The sequence below is a fragment of the Podarcis muralis genome, chromosome 1 (assembly GCF_964188315.1).
Source record: "Podarcis muralis chromosome 1, rPodMur119.hap1.1, whole genome shotgun sequence".
Taxonomy (NCBI): Eukaryota; Metazoa; Chordata; class Lepidosauria; order Squamata; family Lacertidae; genus Podarcis; species Podarcis muralis.
In genome coordinates, this window is record NC_135655.1 from 97,569,772 (window position 1) to 97,588,328 (window position 18,557).

The following is an 18,557-nucleotide window of genomic DNA, read 5'->3' on the forward strand; positions in this document are numbered from 1 at the left end:
TTCAGCAATAAAATCTACAAGTGAAACAAGAGAAAAGCTCTACTTTTCTCTTTACCAGAGTAAGAAAATGCATCTCAGCTGATGTATGGAACAGGGGCAATAATTGGAGCTCACAAATAGCACTAGATTTCACTCCTATCCCTAAGCAGTAGTCAGTTACAATAAAGCACTTGGTGACAATAAATCAGAATGTTTTTTTCTTCCCAGGTGCTGTCTTGAAAAATAATTTCCTGTTTGCAAAAAGAAAAGAAAAAGCTTATTTTTCTTCCCCCATGAGTACAAAAACACTTTGGTAAAGATGGGCAATTTTGCAATTTTTGTATGAATAAATGCTTATCTCTTAATCCTTAAATCATGACTATTGAATCAAAACCATCTGATAAGACAGAAAAATGTGTGAGCCACCGAGAAGCTCCTTTCGTTTAAATATTTTAAATGTCACTTGGAATCTTACTAGTCAGAGGAGATCTTTGTTTAGGAACTGGAAGAGTGTTATTTGGCAGATCGGAACTATTATTCAAATAATCATAATTCTTCATGCATGTAAATTTAATTTATCTACTCTTCCATTTCATCCACTTTAATCATCAGGTTATATAAAGTACTTGAGCCTATCCTGTACACATGGAGGTGCAGCTACACAACTGGAACCTTGAGCTTTTGCTCCACACATGGGAAAGCCTTTAAAAGGCTTAGTAAGAACATGTTAATAATAATCTATTTTGCTAAACAAAGAACAATGAAGCAATGACTAAAGACTGCACCTATACTTTCACACTTCATTTTTTTTACGTTAGCACAAATTTAGGAAATCCTCACTTGTACTACTTCACAAGTTGGTTATCTGTATCTCTCAAGGATGAGAGATGCAAATCCAAATGACCATCTAGAAGTTCTACTTGTGGTCTTTTTTCTCAATTAGGATTACACCTTTCTTCAACACAGAAAGAGGAATGGCATGACTGATGTTTCTTTCTGCTCAAATAAATAAGTCTGCTCCTAGAGTCTGCTCATTATAGGAAACTGTCCATTCAGGAGGCCCCATTTAAAGAGAATTGCATGTATAACTAATGATTAACTGAAGTTTTGCACTCCATCATGATAACTGAAAAGTCTTATACTGAAAAACCATCAGACTATTGAATGGAAACCCTTTCCCCCCCAAAGCCCATAGGCTTCAGTTCAGTCAAATTTTTTTTCCAGTTGTGCCACTCTTGGAATTTGGTATTAAATTAAAATTATATTAAAAATGGTGCAACAGATGAGTGCTACCTTTGCAGAAGGGTCATATCATAAGAAATATAAATAGGAACTCTCACTTAAATAATTAAATAAAACCCTCCTCAGAATTCTAAATGAACAGTTGACAAGCTTTTTGATGAAATTTCAGGCACCATTTAGCAGACAAGGATAATTTATCCTGTTTGTCCTTCCAGAGGCTATGAAGGATTGGGAGAATTAAAAAAAAGAAGACAAGAAATCTGGTTGGTTGATAGCCAAAATCTTGAATTCTTTTTTGTGGCCATGTGCCTTGTTTCTGCCATGTCCCTAAGACCTGGGGGTCACCTCTTTCTCTATCACCACAGCACTCTTCATAACCCAAATACAGAAATTAATAAAATAATCAGTGTTTGAAAACTAGAGCTAGACCATGTGCAACACACTACTGAGGCTTCGTGTCACTAATTGACTGATACTGTATCTACGGGAGATCGATGGATCGTCCGGAGGCGACGTGGAACAATGATGGCCTTTGTCTCCCTGGCAGTATCCCAACACGAACAACGGGAGCTCATCCCGTCACAGGGATTCAAACCGCCGACCTTCTGATCACAGTCAACAAGGAAAGTGGGTACAGTTAACCAATGACATCATAGTGTTAAACTGTTGACTAGCTTGTGGATGCTATAAACTGGGAGCTGCTTTCAGCTCCCATTTCAAAAAGATGGTTTGATTTAGAGCACAACTGCTGCGATGAAGTCTCAGTAGCTTGGTGGTAGAGCACATGAACTGCATGTATAAGGTTCCAGGTTCAATCCCCAGCAGCTTCAGTTCAAAGGATCAAGTATCCAAGAGCCTCTTTTTGTCGGAGTAGAAAATCCTGGGCTGGTTAGACAAATAGTATGACCTGGCATTCTGATACTCCTTTTCTTTTACTGATTGAGTAAAATGCTAACATTGAAATATAATGCTACAATGTATATGAAAAGTCTACCACCCAATATCCAACTTATTTAGACTAATGCTAGACTAATGGTTGCCATTAATTTGATTCTGAATTAATTTTAGAATGAATTGATTTTAGAATGCTGTGTTTACTTTTACTGTTGTTAGCCACTCTGAGCCCGGCTTTGGCTGGGGAGGGCGGGATATAAATAAAATTATTATTATTTATCATCATCATCATCAACATCATCATCATATTTAACTTCCCAAACGAAAGGCAGGTACCTGGTCTTGATGCTCTTGTACAGATTCGTCCATTTCCAGATAAACCTGTTGGACATCGGCCACAGAGATATCCAATATCTGGAGGTTTACGGTCAATGCAGACAACTCCAGGAAAGCAAGGTCTGTTGGCACAGTTAGTAATGGGTGGCAGAACTGCTCCATGACCTAAAACAGTATCCAAGAGCCATTTCTCAATATTAAACTATTAACGGGAAAGTTAATTAAAAAGTTAAGCAGGGAGCTAATATGAGCTTTGGCCAAGGCTTTCCATTATTTTTACTCTTTTACAATATAATTAATGTTGAATGTCCCAAAATTGTGTGCCAAGCATAAGAAAACCCTGAAGGCGCAACATATCAAGCCAGCTGTTTCTCATTAATGCAAGATTTATTAGCCTTCTAATTACATGTTTTAAAGTTTACTATTCAAAGGTGCTTGGCATTTATCAGGAGTGAAATAGAAATGGTAATTTTTCAGTGCTGGGGAACAATTACGTAAGCGAAGAAGCTGCATTAGTAGGAGGCAAACAACGTATATTTCACCACAAGCAAATCTATGGAAGCCCTAGAGGCCCTCTTTCCTTTGCAGAGCATCTGTTGGAGAGGGTGCTTTGAAATGGAAAGGACCAATGGAGAAGGGAGTGCTCCACCCTCCTGCTTAAAGCCTGTTTCCCCTTGAAACATCCCCCCAAATCTCATTTTAGTTTGCAAACATGGGTCTGGAACTTTAATGTCACCACCTATTTCCTCTAGGGCTGGGTGCAACATTGCCTCCCCTCACACTTGCTTGTATGCAAAAAATGATATTTCACATTACTTAGGGAAATCAAAAAAACACATTGACCCTGCTCCTGTGCCTTTAACAGTAGCTTGGCATGGCAATTTAGCCGATGTAGTTTTCCTGTCATTTATTAACTCTGCTGTTGCCTGATCTGCACCTTTCAGAATAATGTGCAGAACAGAATTGAACAATCTACTGGATTTTCATGGAAGTTGGAAGCAGTTTAAAGTCATCAAAATGCACATTTAGATATTTTGGGGGGAAACTGCATGTTTAAATTCCACCATCATCATTCTATTCTGTTTCTGCAATGAACAGCGAATGGGTTGTGGTGGCAGTGGTTGCATTTGGAAGGGAGTAACAAAAACCACAACAACCCAATTCTTGGTTCAGTGCAGAAATGGAATAACATGAATATTTAAAAACAAAATGCCAAAGAACACAAACTAGGAACAGAAAGATCAATCAGCCCCTACTTTATAGAGGATTTGTGGAGGATAGGGTCCTTCAATGGCTGTCACTTACAATGGTTAAATGGAACCTCCATGTTCAGAAACAGTGCTCCATTGAATTCCAGTTGCTGGGGAGGAGCAGGAGGATAACAAGGGCTTTGTAGACTTCCCAGAGACACCCTGTTGTCTACTATGGGAAGAATGATGCTGGGCTAGATACAATTCTTCTTATGTACTTTTGAAACCACAATCCCATGTGCATTGGGCAGAATTAACTTTTCTATGCATGCTTTATATTATTTATCTTTTATTTCCTTAGTAGATAGGGTCAACCCCCCAGTCTTGGCTAGACAGGAATCTGCTGTTCTAAAACAGGAAGGCGGGAACTTCCTTCTCTCATAGCAGCAACATTGTGTCCCTAACAAAAAAAATCCTTCCAGTAGCACCTTAAAGACCAACTAAGTTAGTTCTTGGTATGAGCTTTCTGAAGAAGTGTGCATGCACACGAAAGCTCATACCAAGAACTAACTTAGTTGGTCTTTAAGGTGCTACTGGAAGGATTTTTTTTGTTTTGACTATGGCAGACCAACACGGCTACCTATCTGTAATTGTGTCCCTAAAACAGGGATAAGGAACCTTTCAACCTCCAGATGTTGTTAGACTCCAGCTCTCATCATCCATTCCTATTGGCCATACTGGTTGATGCTGATAGGAAGTCCAACAACTTATTGGAAGGTCACACCAGGAAGGTTGCCCATCCATGCTTTATTGGGCCCGATCCCATAATTTTAGAAGCACAGGCAGTCACCCAGTCTTCTTATCAATCATAATTAATATCCCTGCCAACACACTGAAGAGCTAATGTTATTTAAAAGTGATTTGTATGCTTTTTCAATCCATATGTTTAAGCTTTTATGCAAAGACTGTTTAGGAGACTAGTTTTGTGCAACCAGTGACAGCTATGTACATACACAACAAAGTCTGAAAAGAAACCTTTTGACACTCATCTAATCACACTTCACTTACCATGAACATCAGTAATATTAACATACTTAATTGCAGGCAACGTCTTCGCTTCTAGAGGTATGACTGGCTGTTTACTTTCACTCTTTTTCCATTCACCTTTAGGATTATGATTATCATTAATGAAAGCTTCTGTCATGTCAGCACTGTCCTCAACTGTAATAAAAAAGAGCAGAGGTGAAAGAAGCACTGCGTTAGTTTTTGCTGTGATTAATGATGGAAATGAAGACTTAACATCAAATCAGATAAGCCTCCAGGATGTTGTCCCAGAAGCCAACTGGGGAACAAAGGCGGTCAAATGAGTCAGCATCTGGAGTCTCATCAAAACAAGATATAATTTAGCATCCACATCTAATGGAGGGCGTGCAAAGAGAAGTTTGCTACCCAAACGACCTTTGATAAGGTAACAGACTTTGCTGGAGGGACTAAAATGACACATTACCTTGGCCAATTAAAAACAAAATCATGCTGGCCTTACTCCAGCTCTAGCCTGCATTTATACCAAATGGATCATTGCCAAACTACACTGTGACGTCTCCAAGCAGCAGCTGGCTCAAGAGCTGTACTTTGGACACTCTTGCTTAAAGTGCTCAAGGAAGTAAATCAAGTAAATTGTCCATCGGAGACTATTTAAAATATTAATTTCCTCCAATAAGTTAGAGACTGAATATTCCACTTGGAGCCATGTTTCAAAGCAATTAGCTACTGGCTAGCTTCACTGAGAAGGCAAGTGTGAATATTTTCCATCAAATGTTGGGGAGCCATTACTCACGGTGGCGCTTTAGGCACAGGTTAGCATAGTCCACCTACTGCGCACAACATATAGCTGAAACTTTTCCAAGGCATGAGGATTTGTGGGACTTTGCGTGGTGCCGGGATGAGCATAGGCGTTAGCGTTGGAGACCCAGCTGAGGATAAGGCATTGATTACAAAAGAGGAGCCGCCATGAGACGTGCTAATGAAGGAATGCTGTTGCGATGAATAAAGCAAAATATAACAAAAAAGCCCTCAAGGCTGACTTAATGGCCCATATCTTGGTAATAAGCCATGGATGTGCCTCAGATGCAACATATGGGAGGCTTTTAAAGTAGGAGACAGCTAGCAGCTTCTTGCATCATATTCTTGCATCCGCCAGAGTGGGCTATGTCTCTCCATTAACTAGTGTCACCAACAGAGATAAAACAATACTTTCATTATTGTCATGCAACAATGGTGGTGTAAACATCCAACTTGTCTGACCTTGGCTAGCATTGGGGCTGTGGATCTCTTTCTACCCTCATTCCATTCCCACATGTCTTCAGATATTCTGCTGTATAAGGTGAGGAGGATTAAAACACTGTCCCTCAGCACGGCTGCTCTAATCAAATTTGTAGGTCTCTGCAGCTGCTTTTACATGCCAATGGGTTTTTGTTTTTTCCTTTTTTGGAAAGCCAGGCAATCCAGTTATTGAATCAGATTTGTTTCAGCTCTCAGAACAGTAACTCTTCTTATATCTTGGAATGTCATTCCAAGCCAAGTTGGCAAGGCAGTAGAAAATCTTCCATGAAAAAGGAATTTGCAAGCAATAACTGTTTTCATTACTTCAGTGAAGTTGCTTATTTAGGCTTGGTACAACTGTTATGTCAAAGAAAGCTTTTAAAAAGCTTGGCTGTGTGCAAATAAGCAACTACATTTTGGCTAAGGGCAGGATTTTGCTTAGACTTTAATTGAATCTTCCTTTCTCCAGTCACACTTAATCGAATTAACCCACACAAAACACAGATGCACTTCAAGGCAGCCACAAAATGCCCTGAACTCAAGCAAAGGACTAGAAAGCTGTTTATATCAGGCTAAATTGTAAATTTAAGCAAGGAAAGATTTAATCAACTTTACAATAGATGGTACATTGATTCTAGGATTCCTCAGTTGTAAGCTATTGTTATCCTCACACGCTCTCTCTCTCCCTCCCCCCCCCCCACAGTGCTGTTTTCTTTTATAATCAACAAAAGAGTGAAGTTCTTGGCCATTCCCTCTTTAGTTCATTTAATTTGTTTCTTCTCCACACTGAAGGTTAATAGACAAGTATACACAAACAGAAAAATCAAGAAGGCAGGTGGCTAGATCCTCAGGAGTGTTCATAAATTATTTTATGCATAATGAAGTGAATGATTCATTAAACACCCTCTCTAATACCAGCTCAGGGAATTCTGAGTATCACACGCTTTTCTTGAAGTCAGGGTTAAAACACACACGCACAGTGCTCACCCACTGACATATTTTTGTAACTAGATTTTTATTGATTTTTAAGTAAATAAAATGTATCTCTTGTGTGAGGAGGCTACAACAAAAAGAAATAAAGGTTTGGGTGAGCATAACCTCTAAACCAATCAAGTTTATAAAGTCTGAAGAGTGAGGGCACTAGAAGAAAATAAAAATTTTGAGTACGGCCGAATTGTCAGAGATATGTTATGGTTTAACAAACAAAAATACAGAGGTGCAATATCAAAAAAGTCATCATAAATCAGTCGACCTGAGTTGAAAAATAAGCTGCTAAATGATGAAAACTAAAACAGAATTGGTCTAGTATATAAGCGACATTTCACATTGATGAGGCCTGTTATGATGAACTGGAATCCTGTTAGGTAACAGGATTTCAAAGATTGACTTTTCCATCTTTGAGTTTGAAGTCAGTTCGTTCCTCCATCCCAGATCTCTGAATGCAGCGGCGCAAGAAACAGCTCATTCTGTTGTGTTTAAACAGTCATCCTAGCAGCTACCAAGAAATATAGAATATGTGGATGGGAATAATCCTCCTTCTGTATTAACCAATTTAAAATATGGTTTCAATTAGTTAATTTTTTTTTACTATTTTTGTGATTGTACTTTTTATACTTAAGTTTTTAATAAAACTCCCCCTGCACTTCCAGACCTAATGCAACACGTGCAGCATCTCTGGTTACCTGTGTTCATTCTCAGATATTCTGAACTAAGCATGCATGAGCTGCTTGACTCAAAAAAACGGAATCTGGTCCCTTCAAACATTATGCCTCAAATGACAAAACCCTTGAGGAGGGATTGATGCTTGATTCACCACTTGAAGGGGATGGTTCTATGTATAGTGGTGAGTCAGGAAGGCTCTCAGAAGCCATGTGAAGATCTTCTAGTGGCCAGGAAACCAAGCATCAGGGCTCAGTCTTAATCCTGTTTACTTCCTAACCAAAGCTGATTATACTGTGCAAAAAAGAAGACGGCATGTTCCAGATGCTGCATGGGTTACTCAGCTTGAAGCATCCAGCCTATTCTGATGCAGAATTTGGGGTTGTTGTTGTTGTTGTTGTTGTTGTTGTTGTTGTTGTTGTTGTGTGTGTAGTATTTTTTATTTCTACACCTTTTCACATGCAACAGTTTTTGCAGACAAGCACCAGAATGTATGCAGGATGGGATACCTATATATATTGCTTAATCATATACATACACATAGACATACACATAGACATATACAAACAAACAAACAAACAAACAAACAAAGAATACTCACATTTGCAGCTTCTACCATCACCCTGCATCCCATTGGGGCAGTTGCCACATGTGTAAGATCCGACTGTGTTTGTGCAAGAGACACCAGGAAAACAAAGTTCCTCTTCACATTCATTTGTATCCTCCTGACAAGTAAGCCCTGTGCCAGGAAAAACACAGTGGAGGTTAATAAACAGAAAAGCCTCTGATTAATCCTAAGCTTAAACTTTCATGCATACTAGGCAGGTGTCTCAGCTGTAAACTCATTGAAGAATATGTCATTCATTTGCCACCCAAACTCCCCACTGGTTCATTTCATCCTGCTGCTGCTTCACTGTTCATTACTGTCAGCTTATTGCTATCAAAAATGTGGAACCTTGAGAGTTATGGTGAAAAGCATTAGCTACCCAAAGGAAATGAATAACCCCCTTTTCTCAAATTGCGGCTCATGCTTTTCTTGTTTTCCTTTTTCCCCGGCAATGTTATCATATAATTTGAAATCTAGGGTCACTATTTGGGCCTTTGGGTTTGCTAACCAAAGCTGATTATACTGTGCAAAAAAAGTTTTTTTTTTGCTGACCTGCTGGAAGAAAAAACAATCTGAGCTGTCTCCATGATTTGGATAGAAATTTGATACAAAGAAACCAGCAGGTGAAACTGTGTGTGTGTGTGTGTGTGTGTGTGTGTGTGTGTGTGTGTGAGAGAGAGAGAGAGAGAGAGAGAGAGAGAGAGAGAGAGAGAGAGATGGACCTAAATAGGATAATCAATGAATTCCTGCAGTTCAATCTGCTATTAAGAAATGGGTTGCAGAGAGTGGTTGGAAATCTGATCATGTGTTTTGGAAGGTCAGCACATAATGTTAACCAGGTGCTTTTCTTTAATCAACATGGGGTTCATTAAGTGACAATGATAATCTTAGCTACACAAAATATTTGAAGCTTTGTTTAGCTCTTCTGCTATAGTAGATAAAGTAAACTTTACCAGTTGGTTAAGGGCAGGTTGTTTATTCCCATATACGTAAATTACATGATGCTTTAAATTACTAATTACCCCTCTCCTACAGATATTCTTTAGAACCCAATTTTTTCAGATATCTTTGGTTTTGGGGATCTTCTGCTTGTAAGTTTCTGTAAGATCAATAGTTTTATATATGAATGGCTTTTGCCATATCTTTGTTATCAAATTAATCATTCTGATTGTATGATTAATCTCTTGGTTCAGGAACCCAAAAACCATTCAAAAGTTAGAAAATAAACGTTATGGTTTCTGCTGATATGGGTTTTCCAGAGGGAGAAAAAGCAATCGTGATGTTAGGATCACTTTCTTGAAAACGGGAAGATGATGATGGACAGGTCATGTGGTGCTAGGAAAACCATAAAAGAGCACAGGCCTTGTGGTACTGATAATGAATGAGTGGATGAGTGTTCTACTGATTACATTAGGACACATGCAGGGAGGTTGGGCATTTGCATGTGTCAGAATTCTTCAGCCCATGACACTTAGGGGTTAGGACACACTGTTTTTAATTTTGATAGATGGTAGGGGTTAGCCTGGTCAATCCAGCACCCTTGTTTCTGGTTGATAGCCCTTGCCATCTTAGCAACCCGAGGTAGACAACATGGTAGGTGAGAGGCAAAATGTAAATGTGGAAACAAAATGGAGGCAATCTGAGCGGGAAAATATTTGTGTGTGCCAGTGTAGTGCAGTCACAATGGAAAGACAATTTGATGCATAGCATCCACAGTCCTGACGGAAGCACTCCTTGTTTCTCTGTATGTTGGTTTCATTGGAGAGCAATGTGACAAGCCTGGGACTGAATCCGCATCCAAATGCAGGTGTTGTCTATCCAGGTCCATATCTCTTCAAAGGTCCATTCTAATGTGCACCCTCAACAGCCTTTTGGAGCATCTAATCACACATGACTAGAGCTCTCCCAACGTGGCAAAAGGGGCATTTCTCTCCCCAACTGTGAAAATCTTCACACGCTTTTACACAAGAACACTGCAAAGGGAAGGCAGGAAAGGGTGTGCTTTCCCTTGTGAATTATGCCCCCCACCTTATCTTTTAACTTGTCGATATCTGTGCTCCTCACTGTGCTCTTTCTGTACAGAAAATGGTGGCAATGAGCATCAGCACCAAACCCTTTAAATATCTGTCAATGCGTTTAGATGTCCCAGTGGGAAGGTATCGAATGAAAGTTTAAAATTACTGCGAATGAACTCTGGGCCCACATTCTACACAGGCATTCCCATGGCTCTTGTTCATTTTTAAAAATCTTTAGCCCTCTACCTGTTCCCCTGGCATGCATCCAAAATTAATGTTGTCTTATCAATGACAGCAGAGAGGAATTAAGATTGCCCTTGTATTTCTGTATGCATAACAATGCTTCCTGCACTCTCCACGAGTTGCTTCTCCAGAGATGATACTTAAGGTGCTCTCTAAAGAGTTCGTGTCTTTGTTCCTACTATCTGTTTGCTATCATTTGTAAAGAAGTGACGCTGAAACAGTCTTGTCACTTGAGCAGTACAGCATTGCCTTCTCATTAGATTATTGATGGCTTTCTGGGGAATTGAGACATAAACACAACATCAAGGATAAGCTTTTATTGCTGTAATGGAACCTGCCCTGAAGTGAAATCATCTACCTTCCCAGCTGGCTTCCTGCTGCACTTGCATATAATTTTTCACCTGCCATTAAAACAGGTGAGAGATATTCCTATTTCACTCAATCATTTGATTATTTGGTTTCCCCTCCCCAAGTCTACTTGCTAGAGGAAAATAATGGCAAAAACAGGGAATATTTTTATTTACATGAACCTGAAGGAAAAGGGGGGAATTGAAGCAGATCACTTTTCCTAGGATTATTAATAAATGGAATGAAGGGGCCCCATTGTTCACAGTGTATTTGCTACTGTCAGGACTAACTTAAAAGATTACTATGTTCCCCTGTTATCTTACAATCTAAAGAACTGAGATTCCCCCCCCCCTTTTGCTTGGTGGTTAGCATTATCTGTTGCACACCTTCTTTTTTATTAAATCATTGTACATATTGGCCTTAAATCCTTTTTCAGAGAAATTCATTCTCTCCAGAAATTAACATGGGATCATATTCTTAGAAAGCCTTGATTACTTAAATCACGGCTTCACTGGAAATGTGACTATTTTGCTTGCTGGAGATGTCCGCTTGGAAATGCAGATCTGTTTAAGCTCCAAGATAAGGGATTGAATTTAATATATTAGTGGTAATGAATAGCTCCTGACTTATAGACTGAATAGACTATCAAATAAATAATTAAAGCCCCACCCCCACCCCAGGGGAAGAGAAACTGACATTGTGGTAATTCAAAGTGGCTACTCAGGGAGCAAATAAGACTGTTTATAATCTCCCAGCCAGGAACAAGAGGAAGCAACTAAATGGGCTGAACTAGCAACCAAGATGCTTTCAATTAGCATTTGCTGAAAGCAACTTTGGTGAATTTGATTGACTTGAAGAAAGATATTAGAAAGACCAGAAAAACGATATTGCTAGGTAATAAATGGGGTATATTTGCTGCTGTGTGGAATTTGTATTTGTATTTTGTGCTAATAGGAGAAAAGCAATGTCTCAGATGTACTAAAGGGCCTTAGTGTGGAAATACTCCAAAGTTCCTCAACCTGTGTTTTGATTATCCTGAGGTGTCAGTTCAGGCACAAGTGTCAGATGTCAGAATCATTCGTGTTACCTAATCTGCAACAATTAAGCAACAATTAAGCAACAAGGTACAGTAGTGGGGAACAGTGGTCAGATGCCTGTGTTCCAGAGTTAGTAAGTAGAAAATAACTGATTCTGTCTCTTTGCTTCAAAAGAGTGGGAGAGAAATTTTGTTTGCTTCACAATTTAATGCAAAACTATCTAAGTTTTACTTCCCAAAACAATATATGGACCAAAATCCATTTGCACCTCTCCAAATTTTACCTGGCAGTTTACCAACCAAAGGAATGCTGATGAATTTTTGTGAAGATTTTTAAAGAAAAAAAATCACAATGTAGTGAACTAAACTTAAAACTGGGAAAATGAGTGATTGAAATTGACAGATTAGTCTATCCTTAGGTTCTATGCATTAACCCTGCCATGTGGAAAAGATGATATTCAGATACCACTTCAGTGTGCCAGACACTACTTCCACATACCAGGAATAGTATATAGACTGCCTCTAAATTTGACCAGAAAACAGTAAGGAGACTCCAGAAAAAAATGCAAAGCTCTGCTTACCTTTCCAACCTGCTGGACATTTACAAATGTAACTATCCTTTCCATTGATACAGGAGCCAATCCCACATGGGTTTGATTGGCAGTCATTACGGCTGTTCTGGCAAAGTTCCTGTTCAAACCCACTGGGACATATGCAGAGATATTCACCAACACCCGGAGGGAAATTGATGTTGGTGATACATGTTCCACCATTTAAGCAGCCACATGGTTTCACTGCAATCTAAAAGAGGAAAGCACTGGGATGATGTTTCTTCTTTCTCTTGCACTGCATTGCAATGGAGCATCTAACTACCTTTTCTACAAAGGAAGGGTTCAGTATCCAGCCTCCTAAAACTTTCTTTTAGTAAAACAGCTATTTCAAGATCTAGTCATTTAGAATTCTATGTAACCATGGTTTGTATCTCCAAATATGAAATTATAAATACAAAGCAATATTGTCTGAAATGTAGCTGAGACATACCGAGGGCCAAATTATTGTTATTCGTCATCTTATACCACAAGAGATCTCAAAATGGCTTGCATCAAAAAATGCAATACAGATACAAAATTACATAAAAATTAAGCACCAGAGAGAGTTTCAAAAAGTAATCCTACAATAAACTGCAGCAAAACACACAACATCAGCATGATCAGCATTAAAATACCAACCAGCAGCAAATCACACCAAGCAACAGAAAGAATCAGATATGGTCAGTACTTGGTGAACTTTGCTGGGGAGAGCATCCCACTACTGAAAAGGACCTCTCTATTGTTGCCACTCTTGTTGCAGGTCTACTGGAAGCAGCACTTATGGGGCACTTAATGCAACTTGAGAAATATGCAATAGCCACTGAAAACTGAAGGTATGCATTGCCTCCCAGCACCTTTGTAATAGCTGGCAGAACTTGCTCATCTCTTAATGCAACAACATCCTGCATTTCCCCACTGCTGCGCCACATCCTTGGCTGCTGGCATGGACTAAGTAAAGATGAACTATCAGGACACAGTTAGGATTGCAGAGAGGAAGGGGAAAGTTAGCCACACACTTGCCATTTTCAGTGGCAGCTGTGTATTTGGCATAACATCTAATTTGGCCTTATATAGACTATGAATCTAATCCTTGACTTACCGTATTTTTTGCTCTATAAGACTCACTTTTTCCCTCCTAAAAAGTAAGGGGAAATGTGTGTGTGTCTTATGGAGCGAATGCAGGCTGCGCAGCTATCCCAGAAGCCAGAACAGCAAGAGGGATTGCTGCTTTCACTGTGCAGCGATCCCTCTTGCTCTTCTGGCTTCTGAGATTCAGAATATTTTTTTTCTTGTTTTCCTCCTCCAAAAACTAGGTGCGTCTTGTGGTCTGGTGTGTCTTTATTTTTCATGCATTTCCAAGTAAGTCTGGGTGTGGTACCATGTAAATTCTGTATCAAGTGTTGTGGGTTAATATTTATCCTGCACTTATCTCGTTCCAGGCTCCTTAACAATTACCCATTGTGAGCGAGACACTTCTGGTTGTAAGTTTCCTCCTCCTATGCATTTTCCTCATTAGCCCACCCTATTGAAGGATTAATGGAACACCTTGCAATAAAGACAAAGCAGAAGAGAAGCACTGCCAGGGAGCTGAGGCTCTGGAGTAACGACATAAGAGCATGGGAACCTCTAAAAATATCATTGCAAATGAATTATGTTCTCCCCTTTATGGCGAAAACCTGGTCTTTTATGTTGTTATGTGCTTTTCTTCAAAGATCCAAATGCACACAGTGAATTTTAAAGCAGATTAATGAACCATTAAGAGGCTCGGCAAAAGTGTTCTTTCAGACAGCAATCGATAGTACCCTCTCTTGTTCGTTGTATATATGGGTTTTACGTTCTCCGAGTTATTTATTAGATTAATTGATCATTACTGTCATGTTGGATAATATGCACTTACTTGAAAATAGCTGAAGTCTTAGCTTTTTAAAGACAGTAACAAATTATTAGCTATAATGGAAGCAACGGATAGTGTGATAAACCAGTTTTCTGAAGGGTTCCCTATTCCTACCTGAACCGAGTGCCTGCTTTGTGCATTGCATTCATCAGACACGGTGAATTCAAAGCTCTCTGATTTGGCAGAGCTGACTTTCCAAATGAGAAGGCCAGCAGGAGAGAGGGTGGCTTCTGGAGGTCCGCCTTCTAAGATGAACAGCACGGCTGATCCCTCGGGATCCACTGCTAGCAGTTGGTACACAAAATTCTCTCCTGCAAACGTCAGAAGCTGGCTGGCTGGGGCTTGGAACACAGGCGGCTGGTTATCTAAGCAAAATAGCAAGATGCAATAATGTACGGAATGTTCTAATTCCCTAAGACAGCGGTTTTCAAACTACATCTACCACCTGGACCACCAGAAAACTGCTGGCAAAAATACATCACCGGTCACAGTCTTGTTGGTTGTTGGTACATTCACATCATACATTTAAAGCACATCGATTCCACCAAAGAATCCTGGGAACTGTAGTTTGTCAAGGGTGTCAGGAATAGTAGCTCTGTGAGGGGGACAGTTCCCATGATTCTTTGGGGAAAGCCATGACTGTTAAAGTAGTAGGAGCAGGAGCACCATTAGTCATCCCAAGGTTAGTGAGGCTCATCTGACAGTGGCCTGAAACCAAGCCTTTCGTGTTCTTGGCCCAGTCCTGGGAAAGGCTCTTCCAAGAAAGATTCAGCAGGTGCCTTTTTTCACCTTTTGAACATCTGCTGAAAACTTTTTTATGCTGCTAAGCTTATGCAGGCAATGCAATAAAAAAAAATATTTCAGTAATAGGTAGTTGATGAGGTTTTTATTGTATTTGATTGTACGGCTGTTGTAAAATGCTTGGATTTTTTAAAATGAAGAGCAGATTAAAACATTTTCATAAATAAATGCATTTTTAATGTATGGTGTGGATGTCTCTCTGCCATGTTTCTCCCTCTTTCTGGGCAGCAAGGGCACACATTTTATCGTTTTAGTGGCATACACTTAACATTTGAGGTTGATTGTGGTGGCTACAGTTAATGTTACACAGCAGTTGACAAAGACGATAAAATCCCTTTAGAACATTTTAGTCAAAAACAGTTACCAGCAAGTTTGAGAAACTTGAGCAATGCATTCAGGAAAGCTTTTATTTATTTTACATTAGACTTTATACTGTGCATTCCAGCTGAAAACAGTCATCATGTCTCACAGTCAATAAGAACCTAGATACAATAAAAAATACTCTCAATAAAAACAGCAAAGTAATATAACCATGCTCTTAAAATAGATTAAGTATCATAAAATGGATTAAGGAATGCCTTGACCTAACTCTTAAATACATGAAGCAATGTGTAGTGCTATCCTTCAATGGATGTATATCGTCAGAGGCGGACTTGAGGACAGTGAATAAACTCTGTCTGGATAAGCCAGAGTTAACGATTGCAGGGAACTCAGTAGTGAGGCTGACTTGGCATATCTGTTTTGGGTGAAGTCACCCCACTGTAAGGACCACTGTGTGATTCAGGGATACTGTTGGGCCCAGCATTACTGTCATTGGGCTATGGCCCAAAGTATCATTTACTGGTTTTCCTTGCTGATGGAAAATAAGTCACCTGATCACTGTAGTTCATCTTTCCAGATTAGACTATTCTGTCTTCAAAGGATGTGAAAATTTATTCATTCATAATTTTATTTGCATGCTGCTTTCACACAGAGAGATACCATTCTCAAAGCAGCTTGCAACAAAGAAAACAGGAATGCGTTTCAAAATCAAGCGGTACGAAACAATTTCATAATATAATAAAACAACATCACAATGGCAAATCTAACATACCAAAAAAGCTAGTATAAATATAAAAAGATTTCATAAAAAATACTGAACAGCAAAAATAACAAAGAAGCTTGACAGTTTCACCTTGGTCCTAGAAAAACATTCCCCATGATGTTGCTCAGAAATATCTGAGCACACACCTGGAACTTCTGCATAATCATAAGGGTCCAAAATGTACATATTCCTATTAATGAGAATCTGCCTTATCCAAAGAAAGTACAGTGGTACCTTGATTGTTGAACTTAATCCATTCTGGGAGTTTCTTTGACTCCCAAAACCATTTGAAAACCAAGGCTAACAGATTGAGGTTGAATCCTGACAAGACAGAAGTACTGTTTTTGGGGGACAGGAGGCGGGCAGGTGTGGAGGATTCCCTGGTCCTGAATGGGGTAACTGTGGCCCTGAAGGACCAGGTGCGCAGCCTGGGAGTCATTTTGGACTCACAGCTGTCCATGGAGGCACAGGTCAAATCTGTGTCCAGGGCAGCTGTTTACCAGCTCCATCTGGTACGTAGGCTGAGACCCTATCTGCCTGCAGACTGTCTCGCCAGAGTGGTGCATGCTCTGGTTATCTCCCGCTTGGACTACTGCAATGCACTTTACGTGGGGCTACCTTTGAAGGTGACTCGGAAACTACAACTAATCCAGAATGTGGCAGCTAGACTGGTGACTGGGGGCGGCCGCCGAGACCATATAACACCGGTCTTGAAAGACCTACATTGGCTCCCAGTACGTTTCCGAGCACAATTCAAAGTGTTGGTGCTGACCTTTAAAGCCCTAAACGGCCTCGGTCCAGTATACCTGAAGGAGCGTCTCCACCCCCATCATTCTGCCCGGACACTGAGGTCCATCGCCGAGGGCCTTCTGGTGGTTCCCTCATTGCGAGAAGCAAAGCTACAGGGAACCAGGCAGAGGGCCTTCTCGGTAATGGCGCCCGCCCTGTGGAACGCCCTTCCAGCAGATGTCAAAGCGATAAACAACTACCTGACATTCAGAAGACATCTTAAGGCAGCCCTGTTCAGGGAAGTTTTTAACGTGTGATATTTTACTGTATTTTTGGTTTCTATGGAAGCCGCCCAGAGTGGCTGGGGAGGCCCAGCCAGATGGGCGGGGTATAAATAATAAATTATTATTATTATTATTATTATTATTATTATTATTATTATTAGGCGTGGCTTCTGATTGGCTGCAGGAACTTCCTGCACTCAATCAGAAGCCACATTGGATGTTCGGCTTCCAAAAAGCATTTGCAAACTGGAACACTCACTTCCGGATTTGCGGCATTCGGGAGCTGATTTGTTTGGGAGCCAAGCCATTCGAGAACCAAGGTACCACTGTAGATTACATCCTACAGAAACTTGGCCAATCTGGGGTCATCCAGATATTCTGAAATACCTATCAACCACAGCCTAGACAGCACAGATGTGAATTGTCATCCAGAACATCAGGATGACACCAGCTTAATAAATGCTGGCCTAGAGAAATGTCAGAAATATACACAATATACAGGTCCAGAGAAAGAATATCCCTCTCTCTAAAACACTGGATGGGTTTTGCAACAAAACCTGAATACCATAGAAACATTTTATGCATTTTAGGCTTACTTTCATTGATAGACCAGGTGAATTTGGAAATATCTGGTTCACAGAGAAGACAAGGACTCGTAAGGCTCGAATCACCTTTTGCATAACATAATCCATCTATATTGCAAGCATTTTCCTGCAAGTAAGGGGAAGAAAGATAAATTAGCAGCAAGTAATTGCTTGAAATATTTTGCTGTAGGAATAATGAAATGACAGCAATTTAAATGCTAGCACTCTGTTGCCTTGGGGAAGAATACAAGTGTATTCTTAAAAATTGCTGTAATGACACAGGCTTTGCCAGCTTCATTGTGTGATTTTTGTAGTTGTGAATGGCTTATCTCAGGCTGCCGGATAATGCCACTGTAACAAAAAATCATATGAAAATCACTAACATGTTGTACAAGATCATTAATCCCAGACACCTGTTATAAGAGTGATTAATTATCTGGTCCTGCTGAAATTGGGCTCCACTCTAAGGGTATAATAGCTAAAACTCTGTATGACAGAACTCTATGACTACAGTTATGAGGAAACTGCTTTATGACCCAGTACAAAAAGTGAAACTGTTTGCTCAGAGATCCTAAAAATCTCCTTTCATTCACATACAATTAAAATTGCCAATCTGCTCGGAAGCCATTTGTAAAGGGGGAAATGCCACATATCCCCATTCAATAGCACAAATCCTTGGTTATAATGGGATGCAACAACGTGCTTCAGTCATTTCCATTT

General features: G+C 39.9%; 1 protein-coding gene across 1 annotated transcript in view; it reads right to left on the minus strand.

Moving 5' to 3' along the window:
• Window positions 1–18,557, minus strand: part of LOC114584522 (von Willebrand factor D and EGF domain-containing protein-like) — a 193,440-nt gene that overhangs the window by 64,390 nt on the left and 110,493 nt on the right. The window contains exons 16-21 of the mRNA XM_077935769.1: window positions 17,850–17,964; window positions 14,470–14,720; window positions 12,453–12,672; window positions 8,224–8,361; window positions 4,710–4,862; window positions 2,452–2,616 (exon numbers count right to left, since the gene is read on the minus strand). Of these exons, the coding sequence (XP_077791895.1) occupies window positions 2,452–2,616; window positions 4,710–4,862; window positions 8,224–8,361; window positions 12,453–12,672; window positions 14,470–14,720; window positions 17,850–17,964 (1,042 nt within the window). The remainder of the gene's footprint in view (window positions 1–2,451; window positions 2,617–4,709; window positions 4,863–8,223; window positions 8,362–12,452; window positions 12,673–14,469; window positions 14,721–17,849; window positions 17,965–18,557) is intronic.